The 19,136-nt window shown below is 34.2% G+C and overlaps 1 protein-coding gene across 3 annotated transcripts; it reads left to right on the forward strand.

Annotated features, from left to right (window-relative positions):
• Window positions 1-239: 239 nt before the first annotated feature.
• LOC143052811 (uncharacterized) lies at window positions 240-15,537 on the forward strand. Of its 3 annotated transcripts, none has more exons than XM_076225920.1 (13): window positions 240-319; window positions 3,598-3,759; window positions 4,125-4,204; window positions 5,510-5,581; window positions 8,042-8,174; window positions 8,668-8,814; window positions 9,170-9,192; window positions 9,290-9,340; window positions 10,079-10,153; window positions 10,922-11,108; window positions 13,030-13,133; window positions 13,727-13,835; window positions 15,305-15,537. In XM_076225920.1, the coding sequence occupies exons 1-13, from the start codon at window positions 298-300 to the stop codon at window positions 15,508-15,510; spliced, it is 1,371 nt and encodes a 456-aa protein (XP_076082035.1). In that variant the 5' UTR covers window positions 240-297; the 3' UTR covers window positions 15,511-15,537. The 3 variants fall into 3 exon arrangements, with proteins under 3 accessions (XP_076082035.1, XP_076082037.1, XP_076082034.1); XM_076225922.1 differs by lacking the exon at window positions 9,170-9,192 and adding an exon at window positions 9,216-9,238; XM_076225919.1 differs by lacking the exon at window positions 9,170-9,192 and having other exon boundaries at window positions 9,267-9,340.
• Window positions 15,538-19,136: the final 3,599 nt, after the last annotated feature.

Below are 19,136 nucleotides of genomic sequence, written 5' to 3' on the forward strand. Positions count from 1 at the left end.
GTCCAAAATAGAAGCTCATACTCATTTGGCGTCATTAATAGTAGATTTTCGTATAGCAACTAAATCCTGAATATGTGTTTACAAACAAATCTTAAAATAAAGATTTTTAATTACAAAACTCAAAATACGAATTTTTCAATCTATGTTTAAATTAATGTATAGGGAAATGTAGTTCACCTATTTATTTTCTTTAAATAAATTCTAAATTTTAATATCAGTGGTAGGTATAATTAAAGATACTACCTTATCGGTGGCCTGACCTACAATTAATAATGTGGGTCTTGTAATCGTCAAGAAATGAAGTCAATAGTCTTCTTTGGTAAGAATCACTAACACACATATAATTTGCTTGACATTTAAATTCTTGTAATATGCATCATTTTCATAGGTTTTGCATTGAAGCCGTACGGTCAACTATGACTGTTTTTATCTTCGTACTTTCGTCTCTTTTACATATTTGGGATTCAAAACACAACTGCTTGTTACTATATGTCAAATGCCCCGATATAAAAAAAAATGTAAAACAATTCAAACGAAAAAAGATACAAAATAAATGTGCTCAGACAACGAACAAACAAATATATGTACACAAATCAAATTTTTGATAAATCTTTCTCGTGTATTTGGTCGAATCTTAAGCTAGATCAAAGGCAGGAGTTGATCCAGCCCTTTTAAAATGGGGGTCCTAACCCAGGACAAAGAGGGGGTCCAACTTCAAGTCCTCATTCAAATGCAATGATCCTCAAAAAAAGGGGTACCCCCCCCCCTAAGATCCGCGCCTGAAATGTATAAGTTTCCCGATATAGAATTTGTTCATACTTTGCAAAAATCAAGATTTGTCTATGCTCTTTTCAGAAATTTAATAAAAAAGATGGTTCACGGTGATATTTTTCAAGCTTTGAGTCGTGGAAAATTGTCTAAATGCTTAAAAGATCATGCTTAAGCACATTTTCATGCATAAAAAGAAATCTATGAGATAGAATTTTGAAATAAATTGTGAGAAGATAGGTTTTATTATATGTTTTAAGAAAAAAATTGGTGTCACCGTGTCAGTATGTTTTTTTACTGAAAGAGTTATCTCCCCTTAAATGGCTCAGTTTTAAAAAAAAATGATTCTAAAATACAAATGTTTGATATTTGTTTAAATATATTGATTAATGCAGTAAATCAGCACGGTTTCTCCATATAATTAAACAGTCTAACCAATAAAATTGCTAATCTGGCTACAAATTTGCAGATTTGGGCAGATAACTAGACTAATTGTGTACTGCGATAGTAAAATCCAAAATGGCGGTATACCATGAATCATGACAGAAAAAAAATCGCCGACCTAACCATCTTATTTTGTAGTTCTATTTATCAAGAGTCTTTTTGCGTGTCTGGTATAATTCAAGAAGACAATAACAATCAAAACCAAGGAGTAAACAAATACTCAAAACCAAGGAGTAAACAAATACTCAAAAAAATCTGTCATGTTTTCATCACTCTGGTTTTTAGGTAGATTGCCAATGAAGTATACACATTCCCAAAGATTGCATCAAATTCCTCATTTTGAAAACCAATTGATACAACATATACCAGAGAAATTGGCCATCCTAAGATACGACTAGATTTTGATCACCCCCCTTTTTTTCTTGCAAATCATGAATCGCATTGTCGTATTTGTGTTGGATGCTAGAGGACAAGTCTGCTTTTTAAGGGACCGGTCAAAATTTATCTACACATAGGACCAGTGCAAAGTGCAGTAGGACAGATACTTTTTTCCGGAATCGCTTTTGTTGGGACATCACTTTTTTCACAGATAATATCCATAGGACACAAGTTTTTTTTCAAACGATTACTTTGAAATAATTTTTATTAACATTTATAACAAAATTTGAAATAACAAGTATAATATACAATATGTAAAAATAAAAATTATTATATAAAAATTCAGATAGGCATCTTTAATTGTTTTTATAACTTTCTCAAATCAACTTGGATTTTCATCAAACAATGCAGCTATCTTAGAAAAATTATATATCAAGCTTACTGAATCCCATTTCATTTAGTTTTTTGTTGTATTGCTGTAAAATTTAAGAATTAAAGTAATCTTGGTAAAAAAAAGCTAGGATTTGCAATTTGGACAAAATAGAGATAGTACACTTTAATTTTTTTTATAACTTTTTCAAATCAACTTGGATTTTCATCAAACTATGCAGCTATCTTAAATATATATCAAGCTTACTGAATCCCATGTCATTTAGTTTTTTTATTGTTTTGCTGTAAAATTTAATTTCACTTATATGGTGAAGTGCAACAAACATACAGCATGTACATCATGTACTTTACATCAACCAACAAAGTAGCAAAAATCATTCGGGGGTCACATCAGGTACATTTTCTGCAAATGGGAAAACGTTAAAGCAATTATTACAATTCCTTATAAAAAACACATTCCAAGGCAACCTATGGGTCTTCAGGTTAAAATATATATAGAGAGTTAAACCAAATGCTATTGAGTTTCATGTATCTCCTGGAGCTTGTTTTTATAATTAATATTTAAAGGTATTGATAAAATTCTATATAAGATACATGCAGCTTCATTAATTTTTCAGTTTAACAAACACCTATTTGTGGTTTAATTGCATTATGCAATGTTTCTTTGTTTTTTTCAATGCTATATTCATAGTATAATTTATGATAATGCCATGCCTGTAATTGTATGCGAATCAACAAAATAAAACATGAAATTGTTGCTTTTGATCATATTATAAAGACAACATAATTCCTCTATTAAGTATACTTTTATTTACAATACATTGGAAAAGTGGGATAGGACACCAACTTTTTTATTACTAAGTTGGCATAGGACATCATTTTTTTTCAGTCAGAAAGCCATAGGGTTGTAACTTTTATTAAATGTTTTTATTTTTTGCACCGATCCTATGTGACGATAAATTTTGACCGGTCCCTAATATGTTTCCATGTTACGTAATATATTAATAGTGATATTTACAGGGGATTCGGACTTATACTCCATACCCCAATGGTACCACCAGCCCAGTAGTAAGCACTTCTGTTCTGACATGGATCATCATTGATATGGTCAAAATTATAAATTCACTTTTTACATATAGCTTTGAATATTTGAAATATTAAGACTTTTCTTCATGAATAGCTTACCTTTACTGTATGTGGCAAAACTTTTGGAACTTTTTGGTCTTTAGTGCTCTTCAACTTCGTACTTTATTTGGCCGTTTAAACATTTCTTATTCGAGCGTCACTGATCAGTCTTTTTTAGACGAAACGCGCGTCTAACGCAAATATAAAATTTTATGAACAGTGTATTTATACTTTCTAAAGCGCTAGAAGGCTATATACTTATGGCCCTCTTAGTAATATTAGTCCTTATCCCCTACGAAGCCTGAATAATTCTTAGGTGTCTTGATTTCATCAATAATTACCATTCTTTTTCATATCTATGTTATCGTTCCATTCAGGGAGGAAAACCGTCTGAATCTTCGGTTGATTTTGACATGTTCTATAAATTAAAGTTTTAGCGATTTGCTATGTTAGAAATGCACATATAAACGTCAGTTTGCTATGTTTTTTCAGTGTCTTTTATACTGTTGACCCAATCTGCAGTGGTGCAGACTGCTGGACAGACCTTTGAGGATATCGATACAAGTATCTGTACCAAACTCGGACAAATATATTCCGGATTTTGCAATGATTCCTGTATTTCTAAATTGTGCAGAAGGAGTTGTGGAATGTGTCGTAAGTAAGAAATATAAAACAGATTTTGCCTCAGTATTTACAGAGCTTAAACGTATGATATAAATTTTAACCATATCATATCACTGGTATTTTCATTTTTTTTTGTATCTGTTCAATTTTTTGAACCGCTGAGATTTTTCTACCAGCATGCATATACTTATAAGCATTTGACATTGCATTTCGAAAATTGTGGTTTTCAATGAATATTCCACTTTGTATTTGATTTCGCCTTCCTTTTGGTTTAACGGCCAATGATATTGCCTTCTGTTTGGTTTAACTGTCAATGATATTGCCTTCTTTTTTGTTTAACGGCCATTGATATTGATGCTAACTTGTTAATAACACATTGTTTAAATATTCTACAGCCGTCAAATGTTACGAATGCCATGAAGTGGACGAACCAAGATTATGTACGAATGTAACACAATGTCCAGATATTGACCATGTAAGCTGAAATTAATCATAATTTAAAGTATGTAGAAAATTAACTTAACAGTTGCTGTAATTCATTATGCAACGTCTAAATTTTATTTTATTTCATCTTTACTCTATTAAAATTTTACTTTATTGAAGTACCAATATCTTCACTAACATAGATTTGCTCGTTTGATTTTCATAAAATTGTAAAAAATATATGTTAAATGCTTTGACAAAAAAATATAAGATTTCATGAAATTTGAACAACACAATTTACAGAAATAACTTCATTAACTATATAGCAGTTTGACAAACTGTTGATCATTGAGAAGCTTTATTTCTGTATGCTGATGGTATGTGACCAAAACGTTCAGCTCATTATTAAAGAGTATAAACTCCCTTATGTGTTTAGTACCCCCTTAATCTTTGTTGTTAATTGTGATCTGGTCTTCTTTAAAGGAAATGAAAACAGAACAATTGATAGTAAAAACAGAGTGTCCGATAAAAAAGAATCAAAAGTCAGAGATTAATACATTTCTTTACGACATTTTTTTTCTGTCGAAATTACCACAGAAAACATACTTGTACGTATTATCTTTTTATCTTCAATTGGAAAAACAGTAAAAAAAATATTGACATCGTGTGTATATAAATAACAGAATAGTGGAATTACAAAGTACAGAAACACAATTGTTATACATCGGAATCATCAATTAGTTATACAACAACAAAAAAGACTGCATACTAGAATACAATCTAAATAAAACACATTCTCTGCTCGCCCCCGTTTTCTGGTGTGACTGGGGCGATTATAAATCGGTTTGTAATTATATTGACTAGAATACAAACAACCATATTAAGAAGATAACATGTTAATATATCTCGACTGTTAAACCCTACTTTGAACAAAACCGACACAAAGTGACATTCCACAGGAAAGCATGTTACTCTAATCAGACACAGTATTCCAACTCTCAGCCGACTAATTTTGGCTTTTACTTCTTCGTGCTTTGTGCGTAGCATATTTTAAGTCCTCAGTTTATTCCGGGCAGGGAACTTATCCACGACCTTCTGCACAAGATGCGAGCATGCTAACACGAGATCAACGAGGCTGTTCAATGGTAAATGAATGACATAAACCAACGACCAACACTAAACTACATGATCCTTACAAAAGAAAGGCGGGTTTAAACATATTCATTTGATATAAAATACTCCTGTATATACGTATCTGACAAATAACTTAGGATTATTTAGTTGCACAAACTAAGTTGAAATTTATTTTGAATTTATAAGTTTTACTGTTCCTCTGGTATTTTCGTCTCTATTTCAGTACTGCTTCGCAACCAGATCTTTTGCTGATAATTTCAAAAAGATTTACAAACTTGGATGTGCCCCAAAATCTGTGAGTAATTTTGATTAATTTGAAATTTCAGTGCACGCAATATTTAAATTTGTGAAAAATAATATGGTAAACGACTTTTTGTGCTTTGATAATGGAAAGCAATTTGTGAATCTGGTTATTTTTGGCTTTGATTGTAAGTTTGTTCACCATAAGACAATAACAATCAAAACCAAGGAGTGAACAAAGACTCACAAAACCAAAGAACATTTACATCAACAGTTATAAATAATAGTTAAGAAACAACACTAACTCCACTAAAAACCGGGAGTGAAATCAGGTGCTCCGGAAGGGTAATGATATCTAAATGATGTTCCCAAAAGATTTATTTTTATTTTATTTTATTTTGGAAGTCAAGTTTTTGATATTTGGTTGCGGGAGTTGCTTTCCCTTTCGACACAGGTGATACCACTCTGTTTAGTTAAATCAATATAAAATGATACTGATATCATGAACCTTTTAACACGTTCATTTAATTAAGACTGGAACACACCCGCGAAATCGCGGGCATTTAAGGCTTGGTCGAAAGTATGTAAACTGTTGTAGGGAGAATTTTTGTAAATAATTTTTTGTTTGGAGAATTTCAGTAAAAGATTTCATGTGTAGAATTTCATATAAGGTATCAAAATAGCATTTTAAAACGGTTTAAGCCCTTTTCCCTTGCTTCCAAAGTCCGTTAATTTTTTTTCTGTTAAATTCCATTATTTTCGCGTTTTTCAGATTTTGTTTACTATGAACATACGTATACAGAATGGTTGTATCTCTGACACATTACCCATTTCCATTCTCAATTTTATTGTACACAATAAATAAAGTGTATTTGCTATTAACTGTCAATTTCAAGTTGAAAGTAGGCGATCACTGCTATATTATATAGAGAGTCTCTATCAACGGGATAATTATTGTCCTGTCCCCAAGTACTCTTATAAAATGTGTGTGCAAGTTTGAAACCGGAAGTCCTTTTTGACTTTAAAGCGAAATCGCGGGCACTTTAAGTTTGGTTCAAAGTATGTTAACTATTTCAGGATGATTTTTTGTAAAAGATTTTATGTCTGGAGAATTTAAGAAATGATATCAAAAGTCATTTAGGTACATGATACAGGACAATATTTTTAAGCCATATTTCTTTTTTAAAACTATTTTGTTTTCTGTTTTATTCCATTATTTTCGCGTTGCGTTATACTATGAACATACGTATATATATATATATTGTGAATATTAAAGTATATTTGATTTTCTATTTAACTATTAATTCTATGTTTCTTCTCCGTGGTGATCACTGCTATATCATATAGAGAGTCTTAATATATCATAGTAGTATATTAATCATTATTATACCTTACATATATTTTAAACAATTCTATTGGGTGAAACGTTATCACGTGACATGGAATAATTCAGTTGTTTTTCATTCAATTGCAAGGAAGGATGAATAACCCTAAAAATTTCCACCAGCGGTGAATAACCCTATTATTCACCGGTGAATAACCTTTTGAGTTTGTTGTTTTTTACTTGAGTTATCTCCCATGAAAATGACGTCAAAGACGTAAATAAACAAAATGGCAGCGTTCACGTTAGACTGGAAGCCCACCGAGAGAAGAGGAAATAAGGCATTGGACATGAAAAGAGTGCCAGCAGCCGATGATATATCTTATAAAAAGGTCCTTTTCAGGACCATCAATATTTTACAAAAAGATTCTACCTTAAGTTTGTTGTACATTTGAGAAATTCTAGAACAAAAAGCCGTCAAAGGTATTTTTGTGTGTGTTATAAAAAGTCCAAAGAATATAGTAACTAAGTGTTCGAAAGGCCTTTCCATTGTTAGTTCGGTATAATAAAACAATTGTGGCCCCTTAGAATCGATGAATATCCAAAATTGTCAACCCTTAAAAGTTATTTTACTTCGGGCTGCGCCCTCAATAAAATAACCTTCTCGTGTTGACAATTTTGGATATTCACCTCTTCAACGGGCCATAATTGTATATAGTATTAATGCAGATAAACGCGAAAATAATTGTCCTAACCCCAACAGATAACTCATGAAAAATATGTGAAAGTTTAAACCGAGGTATAATACTATAGTAGTAGTGGTCCTTACAATCCAAAAACACGATATGGACAACGTTCTGATTGGCTTATTTATTTTTCATTCTTGTTATCTATAATGCGATTGTTTCTAAATATTAAAACCGGAAGTAATGTGTGACTTAAAAGTCGGTTTGAAGACGGAAACAATATCCGAACGCATTTATTTTCGTTTTTCTCCGAAAATAACCCAAATCGAATAGTTATGATAATGGATGACAAATGCGACTATGCATGGCACCTATTGGACATAGACCCATGATGGTTAATTCATTGTGGGAGGAAGAGAAGCGACACATAAAACGAGGTCTTCTCGTTTAATAGTATAGATAACATTAGCATGATTAGAGAATAAACTTATCAATGGTTTCATTATAGATATGTAAGGAAAATTTTGGCAGCCCTGGAAAACGTGATCTCCGTGTTGATGCAGCTTGTTGTTCAGATGATCAATGTAACAACAGGTTCCCCGAAGAAATACAAGGTTCCAGCTATACAACATCAACAAGAGGTACTGATATATTATTTGCATAAAAAAGAGGCGGGATATAACAAAAGGACATGAACAATCGACAAGAAACCGACAACATTGCTGTAAAAATTATTAAATCCCATACAGTCTACAAAGAACTACACAGAACAATCAGCAATATTTGTCGTGTTCACAAATGACCCAGGGTGGGTTATTGTACACTTATTCGATTTGGCTGCTTGATAATTTAAACATTACGTAATTTTTGTTCGAGAAATACCAGTTTTCATGGATTAAGCGTGTACATTTGACAAACATATTGGAATGTCCAACGATGTACACATTTTCTGTAGGATTGCACGCCGACATTCATTTTTTGTTCAAACATAAAATCATATATAAACCAATTAAATTTACATCAATGAGAATGATTCATTATTCATCTATTCCATCGATTTTTTTATTCGTATGTATTCGTAAACACATCAAGACGTTAATGTCATTTCATGTAACAGACTTTTTTCAATTGAAGAGCCTACTGAAAAATCCTCAACAATAAAGGAATGTCAAAATATAGACGAAGATATCTGTACTCGAATCGCAGCTTTGTATCCTGGATTTTGTATAAATGAATCATGCGCTGCTGCAAAACTATGTCCACGCATGTGCAGACAATGTTGTGAGTAAATAACAAAAGAAAACTATCAGAACATATTGATTTATGTGTGTACTGAAAATATTGTAACAAACATCGATCTTCTTAAAGCAACATTCTTATTTAGTGTAGTTCCTGCACTGTTATAGGCTGAGGATTTAATAAATGAAAACTTAAAGAATTATTTCGTGCTACAAAAGAGGATTGATAATATAACATGATTATATGGACAAGCATCGGGACAACAATTTATATAAAATATAAATATGGTTGTTACAATGAATATTACACTTCTAACTAGCTATCCATTTCATTTACTTGTGTGTATAGCTTAACAACACTCAAATAAAGAAGAGACATTAAATTATTTCCATTTCAGTTAGATGTTATAGTTGTAATGAGGTTGACAATTATTTCCATTTCAGTTAGATGTTATAGTTGTAATGAGGTTGACATTGTAATTATTTCCATTTCAGTTAGATGTTATAATTGTAATGAGGTTGACAATGTTAAAGACTGTAACGTAACAGCGTTATGTCAGGGAACAAAAGTAAGTAAATAAATAAAGGCAACAGTACTGCTGTTCGAAATAAATAAACAAACTAAAACTGAGTGAAAAACATAAAATATAAGAGATTGAATACACATCAGAAACACTAAAAATGCAACACACACAGAAACGAACACTAGGGTAACAACTGCCACTTTCCTTACTTAGTACAAAACATTTAAAAAAAATGGTGGGTAAAACTTAAATTTAGATGTGAAAGACCATTATTGCGGGGTCAGGAACCGATCTTCGATGAAGATTAAGAGACATTTGTGTATTTAAACAGACAATCACATGCGCCGAACAGACTGATAATGGTGATATTTCTTCATTTGTCACATCAAATATGACATACTTAGCCACTTACTTAATCTCTATGACTTTGTAAAGACTGCAAGTCGATAAACATTTGTAAATAAATGATTTGTTTATATTAATTTTAGGAGATAACGGTAATTTGTACGTTAGCGAATTTGTGTACAAAAAAAAAACTACGCCCTATAAATATTCACACACTTTCGTATTAGTAGTGTCTTTCAACTGTACTGTTACATTTAACCAAAACTTTACATTATGCCTGCTGATTTGTTTATCATACCACCAACATTTGTAAAAATTGTGGTTTTGCCGAATCCACGTAAGATCCAAATCAAAATATTGGTATTCGTTTAAACATTTTTAACATTAGTATATATGTAATAACAATAGTATAAGTATTATTCTTATTGTATATACAAGCAATGTTTTTCAATGGAAACTTTAAGTATGGATGATCTAAGACCGGTAATCAGGCTTGGTTGCATGGAAACAAAGGTAAGTAGATTTTAGTTTAACTCATAAACTGGCAACTATTTTTTTTCAGTTCAACGATATTATCGTTTATGAGTAAACAGAACAGTTTCATTTTTGATTCGAGCGTCACTGATGATATTTATAGTAGCCTGGTGAGTTTGTTTGAAGCTTCCGAAAAAAGTTTTCAAAAATATTAAAAATTTAAATAACACTTTATAATTCCAATGGACTGTAGAAGTTTATAATGTTTTAACCTCACCATGATAACCAGAAACGCTCAAGCATGAAACTTTAAAGACTACGATGAAAACGTTATATATAATGTACAGATATGAATGATCAAAAGCGACCGAGGAGGTTAGAACCTCGGGTGATTTGTTCGAAAAGAGGTACGAAAGATACCAAAGGGACAGTCAAACTCATAAATCTAAAATAAACTGACAACGCCATGGCTAAAAAAGAAAAAGACAAACAAACAAACAATAGTACACATGACACAACACAGAAAACCAAAGAATAAACAACACGAACCCCACAAAAAACTAGGGGTGATCTCAGATGCTCCGGAAGGGTAAGCAGATCCTGCTGCACATGTGGCACCCGTCGTTAGAACTTACGGTGATTTAATACAAAGATTCTTCGTTTATGTCAGTACCTGACTACCTAGCTGATGATACCCTGTTCGAAATACAGTTCACAAGTAACGGCGTCAACTTAGTGTACGTAAATTAAACAGGGAAAGCTTTAAAGAAGCATTGTCACAAATAACTATATTTCTTTTACATACAGACATGTCAACGCTTCACTGCTTCACCTGGAATCATATTTGGTAAGCGACAATCATTACAACCAAAAGGTGGATGTTGTCATAGCGATCTGTGCAATCATAATCTAGCTTCTTCTCTGACAACACAGAAAACAATACCTACACCGAGTCCGATAACGACAACTGCAACACCACGCCCTACAGTTAACAGTAAGTAATGTGTTCATCACTGTATCTCACAGAGCCTTCAACACCGAATATTACACCAAAAACAGAACCACGTCCTTCAGGTAACAGTAAACAATGTGTACCTAATTGAATTCCACGGAGCCCCCAATTAACTACGAATTATACAACGCCGCCAACAAAAACACCACGTCCTACAGCAAATTGTAAGTCATTTGAACCTAATTGTATCACATTGAGCCTCTTGTATAGATTCATACAATGCCAGCAATAACACAACGCCCAACGATTAACCGTAATACACTGTAGACTGCATTGTATCCAACAAATTACAAAGCACGCACTCTTATAATGTCAACTCAACAGCATGTACAGTTAACGGTTAATCATATATTTGTACCTTGCTGTATCCCACATAGTCCCTAACACAGATATTTCTATATCGACAGAAAGTCATTTATACCTAACTGTATCCAACAGAGCCCTTAGCACTAACTATAACAATGACAACAACACCGCGTCCTACAGTCAACTGTTCGTCTTTATGTGCCTCGTTTAATCCAGAGAACCCACAACACTGATTCATACAACAACAACACCACGTCCTACAGTCAACTGTTCGTCTTTATGTGCCTCGTTTAATCCAGAGAACCCACAACACTGATTCATACAACAACAACACCGCGTCCTACAGTCAACTGTTCGTCTTTATGTGCCTCGTTTAATCCAGAGAACCCACAACACTGATTCATACAACAACAACACCGCGTCCTACAGTCAACTGTTCGTCTTTATGTGCCTCGTTTAATCCAGAGAACCCACAACACTGATTCATACAACAACAACACCGCGTCCTACAGTCAACTGTTCGTCTTTATGTGCCTCGTTTAATCCAGAGAACCCACAACACTGATTCATACAACAACAACATCTCGTCCTACAGTCAACTGTTCGTCTTTATGTGCCTCGTTTAATCCAGAGAACCCACAACACTGATTCATACAACAACAACACCGCGTCCTACAGTCAACTGTTCGTCTTTATGTGCCTCGTTTAATCCAGAGAACCCACAACACTGATTCATACAACAACAACACCGCGTCCTACAGTCAACTGTTCGTCTTTATGTGCCTCGTTTAATCCAGAGAACCCACAACACTGATTCATACAACAACAACATCTCGTCCTACAGTCAACCGTTCGTCTTTATGTGCCTCGTTTAATCCAGAGAACCCACAACACTGATTCATACAACAACAACATATCGTCCTACATTTAACCTTAAGTCATAATGCAATTACAATGATTCCTTAAGTCGCAACAACACGTCCTACATTAAACAGTTCGTCATTTAGAAAATATATACCTCATTATAACGATTCCTACAACGACAACAACAACACCAAGTCCTCCATTTAACAGTTAGTCATTATGTACCTTATCATATCACCCACATCGACAAAAACAACACCTCGTCTAAAAGTTAACAGCAAGTCCCTTGTAAAGCTTTTAAAAACACTACTAATTTCGTTTGTCTTAAGTGCTTTTCTGGATTTATCTTCTTAAGGAACGCTCAAACCCAAACATTTGACAACTAAGGATGTACAGATTATAATCCTGCGAAGAACTATGTATAAAAATGGATTAAACAATTGCCAAATTTATCTTAGGTCGACTTTGCCTTAAGAAGTGGTTACGTTAGGTTTTTTTTCAAATGTCTCAATTTATATAATAGAAAACAATAATGAAAGGAAAGTTAAGCATGATAACTATGTAAATTTCAGTGAAAGATGAAAGATAACACAAACAGCAAGCCACAAAACTTAAAACATAACATGAACAGCAAGAATTCTTATGCTCTTGACAACAGTGACCGATGAAGAAAAACAATTGTAAGGGCACATTTGGAAAATGTTTTCATTATTCATTGTTCTGTTATTTGCAGGCTGTAATCTGAACTTTCAAAGTCAATGTCCGACGGGGTACATTGCCCACAATAACTTCTGTTACCTATTTGGAACTGTATCAATGTCTTGGAATGATGCAAAGGTATACTCACGATAGAATACAGTTGTTGGAGACACTATAATATACATTGTGTACGGTTAGGAAGTCGTCTTATGAGATATTTTCTTTAGAATATACTTGTATTGCTGAACTGTACGGTGACCTTTAGTTGTTAATTGCTGTGTCATTTTGTCTCTCGTGAAGAGTTGTCTCATTGCAATCATACCACATCTTTTTTATTTGTACTGCTGAACTGTGTTCTCAAAACGTCAATGAACGATAAATAAGGCAACAGTGGCATACCGTTGTTCAAAAGCCAAAAATCGATTGATAGAAACGAAATCCGCGTTTCAAACTAAAGCCGAGGGAAATGCATCAACTATAAGAGGAAATCAACAAAACAACAAAAACACTGAAATGCAAAAAAAAACACACGCCAACATACATAAAAATGACCTATTCGATATCAACTGCAATACGTGACTAATATCTACGAGTTACTTAAAGTTGTTATAGTTAGTTGTTAATAGTTTTATGATCTTTTATTAATTCTGAAAATTTTATAAAAATTAATCCATTCTGGTTTATTTCTATATTGATGTTGTTTTCGGATTTACTCAATTTGTATTTTTCAGAATTATTGTACAAGACATTGTGGCTCACTTATTGACTTTGTTTCGGACAATGAAATGGGCCATACCATGCGTTACTTTTTACGCTATGGTCCAGGCCATCTGCATATTGGTAAGAATTTTGAATTAATTTGATTTGTTATAAATAGACATGTTGGTATATTGGGGTTTATATGATTTATTTTGTTTATGTTATTTAGAATAGACAGAAAAAATATTACAGTCATTTCTTACAATTTAATTCTAAATTCCATTTAAATCGGAGTAATGTTAACCATGAAAACACGGTGATGACGGCATGGTCACATGACAAAATTATGTCTACAAACAAGACAACGTCAGCCAATCATAAGATATAATAAGGTTTATTTTGGGTTTTTTGGTTGTTGATATTGATTAAAACCTATATTATGAAATCATTCCACAGTTCTCTTATATTTGATACGTATCCCTCAGATTTAGTTTGTAACCCGGATTAATTTATCGATTTATTAATTTCGAACAGCGGTTTACTACTGTTGCCTTTATTTAGAAGTCAGTTTTGTCAAAATAAGCTCAATAACGACGATGACGCCACATTAGCAAGCAAGTTAACAATTAAACTCATCTGTATCTGATATACGATGCACAACTATATACGATATATATTTTTTCAGCAATCAATTGATATTTTATAGTGTTTTTTTATGTTGTGATGTGAATATAAAAAAGAAGATATGGTATGATTGCCAATGAGACAACTGTCCACAAGAGACCAAAATGACACAGACATTAACAACTATAGGTCACCGTACAGCCTTCAACAATGAGCAAAGCCCATACCGCATAGTCAGCTATAAAAGGCCCCGATAAGACAATGTAAAACAATTCAAACGAGAAAACTAACGGCCTTATTTATATAAAAAAAAAAACGAACGAAAAACAAATAAGTAACACATAAACAAACGACAACCACTGAATTACAGGCTTAGACTTGTATTCCATGAAAGGTTTGTACCTATTAAAACGTGTAAAGCCGCTGTATATGTTTGCACCAGTCGAAAATTAGGAACCTGATGTTCAGTGGTTGTCGTTTGTTTGGTGTGGTTCATAAATGTTTCTCGTTTCTCGTCTTTGATTTAGACAAGACCGTTTGTTTTCCTGTTTGAATGGTTATATACTAGTCATGTTTGGGGGCTCTTTATAGCTTGCTGTTCATTGTGAGCCAAGGCTCCGTGTTGAAAACCGTACTTTGATCTTTAATGGTTAATTTTTACAAATTTTGACTTGGAGTTGTCTCTTAAGCACTCCTACCACATCTTCTTATATGTATAAATTGTGAACGTTTGTGTCATTCGAGGTATTTGGATAAATGCTATACAACTAAATAATCTCTTTACATCTAAAGATTTTGTTCTTCTTTGACATTTGCGTCTCCATTTGGATAACAATATACGACTAACTGACATCTTTAAACCTACATATAATGTTCTTCACAGCATTTGGAAGGCACAATATACAATTATATAATATATTTTCTTCTACAGATGTTGGTCATCTGTAACATTGTTAGCATTAAGTTGAAAACTTATATTTTTGTAGATGGCAGTTATTGGTCAGCGGCAACAACACATCTTGGAAGTGTTTGGGTATGGGATAGCACGGGTAAACATTTGATATCTGACTTCACCCATGATTTAGGTACTACACGATTTGGACAATGTGGAAGTGTGCATCATCATTTGGAATCAACTTCATGTGCCTCCAGGTTTCCACCGGCTTGTAAAACGACAATACGTTCTGGATAAATATGATTAAAAATATATCAAATGTGATATTACGAGATAAATATTCCTTACAACACATTATAACATTGAAACAATAAAATGCCAAATTGCTGTTAATACTTTTGAAGTTGCAAACGACTTTACCAAAATAGCGTGCTGTTAGTTGGGAAATGTGTATCATTCAGTATTTCAATTTGCTCAGAACTTTCAACTCCGTCATGCAATAGCTCTGTTATCTCGAGCAAAGTTGGCCTTAATCTCTTGGTCCCTTCTGTTGTTTTTTTAGATCTTCAACGTTAGAATAAAATTTTCAATTTGAAATTTGTTGGCATCGAAAAAAACTGAAGAGACATTGATTTTCCAAATGCTCCTCTAGTGCAGTACAATTGAAACCGTCGTTAGCATGCCCTTACATTGATATACATTTAATACGAAATTATTTGTTCCAAACGTTGAACTGATGGCACACCCTTTAAGGATTGTAGTTTTATTTTGGGTCTTTCACGTATGGCAGTATCCTTCAATAAGTATGTAATATGCTTCAGTTGTATAACAAATAATTTATTTGACGTTATTACATGTAATAGTATTCAACAATGATGTAGTATGATTGAATTGTAGAACAAAGAATGCATTTTGTGTTATAACAAGTTGCATGACATTCAAATTTACCAATCCATCCATCCGAAGAATATTTGATTAATTAAATATTCGCAAATCAACAAGATTGCCGTCAAACAAAAATCTCTTGATTAATCGTCGTATTTGATTCTGGAACTGAAAAAAAAAACAGAAAAAAACATTGAATATGGTTAATTAATTAGTCAATTTATCAAACGAAACATTTGTTCAGACTACCTATTGTTTAAAAAAAAACCAGTTTATTTCGTGCAATTTATTTTCAAGTTTATAATCAAACGTATGGGTCATCGGGAATTTTTTAATGTACATTGAAGATATGCACATTTTGTTACCTTGAAGAATATACATGATATTAGGAATTGTGTGCGAGAAGAAAAAATTATAATCATAAAATATGTTATGATTAACAAGAAAAAAATGATTATATGTAAGTTTTATAATATTCACACTTTTAGAGAGAAGTTACATACTATGGAAATGTTTCAATTTTAAACGCGTAACAATGTTGTTTCTTAAGGAGATCTGAGATAGTTTGTACAATTTTATTCGGGGTCCATGATTCACTTTTATCTCTAGTTTCAGTATAGTGTTGTCCATCGTGTGTTTTTGTATTCGGGGTCCATGTTTACTCTTATCTCTTGTTTCAGTATAGTGTTGTCCATCATGTGTTTTTTATTCGGGGTCCATGTTTCACTTTTATCTCTAGTTTCAGTATAGTGTTGTCCATCATGTGTGTTTTTGTATTCGGGGTCCATGTTTACTCTTATCTCTTGTTTCAGTATAGTGTTGTCCATCGTGTGTTTTTGTATTCGGGGTCCATGATTCACTTATATCTCTAGTTTCAGTATAGTGTTGTCCATCGTGTTTTTGTATTCCTCCAATCATATCTCTTTATTTCCTTTTTGCTGATTCTTCGTTTGTTCAACCTTTCCTTCAGTGTGTTATGCAGCATATTCAAAAAAATAAACAAGCAGAAAGAAAATAATTAAGAACACGTGCAATTTCGAAGGGTTGGGTATGTGTGTAACACAAGTTTACGAAAAGATGTAATAAAATCTAACTGGCTTTGTACATAAATTTTAACAACAACAAAAAATATTGTACCCCTTCCAATTGGTTTTTTTTTTTTTTTTTGCTCAAAATGTCTGAAATGATTGAAGCTTGGTCAAATTTATGTTTGTATTTTATTTTAAATGAGATTTTGTATTGTTAAATCTGCCTACTACAGCCGTCCTCTTTTCCTCATTTGGATTTTACTGATTTACTTTTTGACTATTACCGTCAGCAATTGAAAATTGTTATGGGCCGAGGCATCAAGAACGGGCCTCGGTTAGTCGTGCGCAGGAGTAGGCATCAGTCACTCGGGAAGTCGTGCGGAGAAGTAGCCATACACACTGAAGGCAATGACAGAGGAGACAACTGAAAGTCATGCGGAGGAGTAGCCATACATACTGAAGGCAATGACAGAGGAGACCACTGGTAGTCATGCGGAGGAGTAGCCATACATACTGAAGGCAATGACAGAGGAGACCACTGGTAGTCATGCGGAGGAGTAGCCATAAAAACTGAAGGCAATGACAGAGGAGACAACTGGTAGTCATGCGGAGGAGTAGCCATACATACTGAAGGCAATGACAGAGGAGACCACTGGTAGTCGTGCGGAGGAGTAGCCATACATACTGAAGGCAATGACAGAGGAGACAACTGGTAGTCATGCGGAGGAGTAGCCATACATACTGAAGGCAATGACAGAGGAGACAACTGGTAGTCATGCGGAGGAGTAGCCATACATACTGAAGGCAATGACAGGAAGACAGCTGGTAGTCATGCGGAGGAGTAGCCATAAAAACTGAAGGCAATGACAGAGGAGACAACTGGTAGTCATGCGGAGGAGTAGCCATACATACTGAAGGCAATGACAGAGGAGACCACTGGTAGTCATGCGGAGGAGTAGCCATACATACTGAAGGCAATGACAGAGGAGACCACTGGTAGTCATGCGGAGGAGTAGCCATAAAAACTGAAGGCAATGACAGAGGAGACAACTGGTAGTCATGCGGAGGAGTAGCCATACATACTGAAGGCAATGACAGAGGAGACCACTGGTAGTCGTACGGAGGAGTAGCCATACATACTGAAGGCAATGACAGAGGAGACAACTGGTAGTCATGCGGAGGAGTAGCCATACATACTGAAGGCAATGACAGAGGAGACAACTGGTAGTCATGCGGAGGAGTAGCCATACATACTGAAGGCAATCACAGAGAAGTCAGCTGGTAGTCATGCGGAGGAGTAGCCATAAAAACTGAAGGCAATGACAGAGGAGACAACTGGTAGTCATGCGGAGAAGTAGCCATACATACTGAAGGCAATGACAGAGGAGACCACTGGTAGTCGTGCGGAGGGGTAGCCATACATACTGAAGGCAATGACAGAGGAGACAACTGGTAGTCATGCGGAGGAGTAGCCATACATACTGAAGGCAATGACAGAGGAGACAACTGGTAGTCATGCGGAGGAGTAGCCATACATACTGAAGGCAATGACAGGAAGACAGCTGGTAGTCATGCGGAGGAGTAGCCATAAAAACTGAAGGCAATGACAGAGGAGACAACTGGTAGTCATGCGGAGGAGTAGCCATACATACTGAAGGCAATGACAGAGGAGACCACTGGTAGTCATGCGGAGGAGTAGCCATACATACTGAAGGCAATGACAGAGGAGACCACTGGTAGTCATGGAGAGGAGTAGCCATACATACTGAAGGCAATGACAGAGGAGACAACTGGTAGTCATGCGGAGGAGTAGCCATAAAAACTGAAGGCAATGACAGAGAAGACAACTGGTAGTCATGCGGAGGAGTAGCCATACATACTGAAGGGAATGACAGAGAAGACAACTGGTAGTCATGCGGAGGAGTAGCCATACATTCTGAAGGCAATGACAGAGGAGACAACTGGTAGTCATGCGGAGGAGTAGCCATAAAAACTGAAGGCAATGACAGA

The sequence above is a fragment of the Mytilus galloprovincialis genome, chromosome 11 (assembly GCF_965363235.1).
Source record: "Mytilus galloprovincialis chromosome 11, xbMytGall1.hap1.1, whole genome shotgun sequence".
Taxonomy (NCBI): Eukaryota; Metazoa; Mollusca; class Bivalvia; order Mytilida; family Mytilidae; genus Mytilus; species Mytilus galloprovincialis.

Coding starts and splice junctions, on each gene's coding strand:
- LOC143052811 (XM_076225920.1), top strand. CDS start 298: ATGAAGTCAATAGTCTTCTTTG. Junction 3,760..4,124: donor AAGGAGTTGTGGAATGTGTC/GTAAGTAAGAAA, acceptor AATATTCTACAG/CCGTCAAATGTTACGAATGC. Junction 13,134..13,726: donor TGTCTTGGAATGATGCAAAG/GTATACTCACGA, acceptor TGTATTTTTCAG/AATTATTGTACAAGACATTG.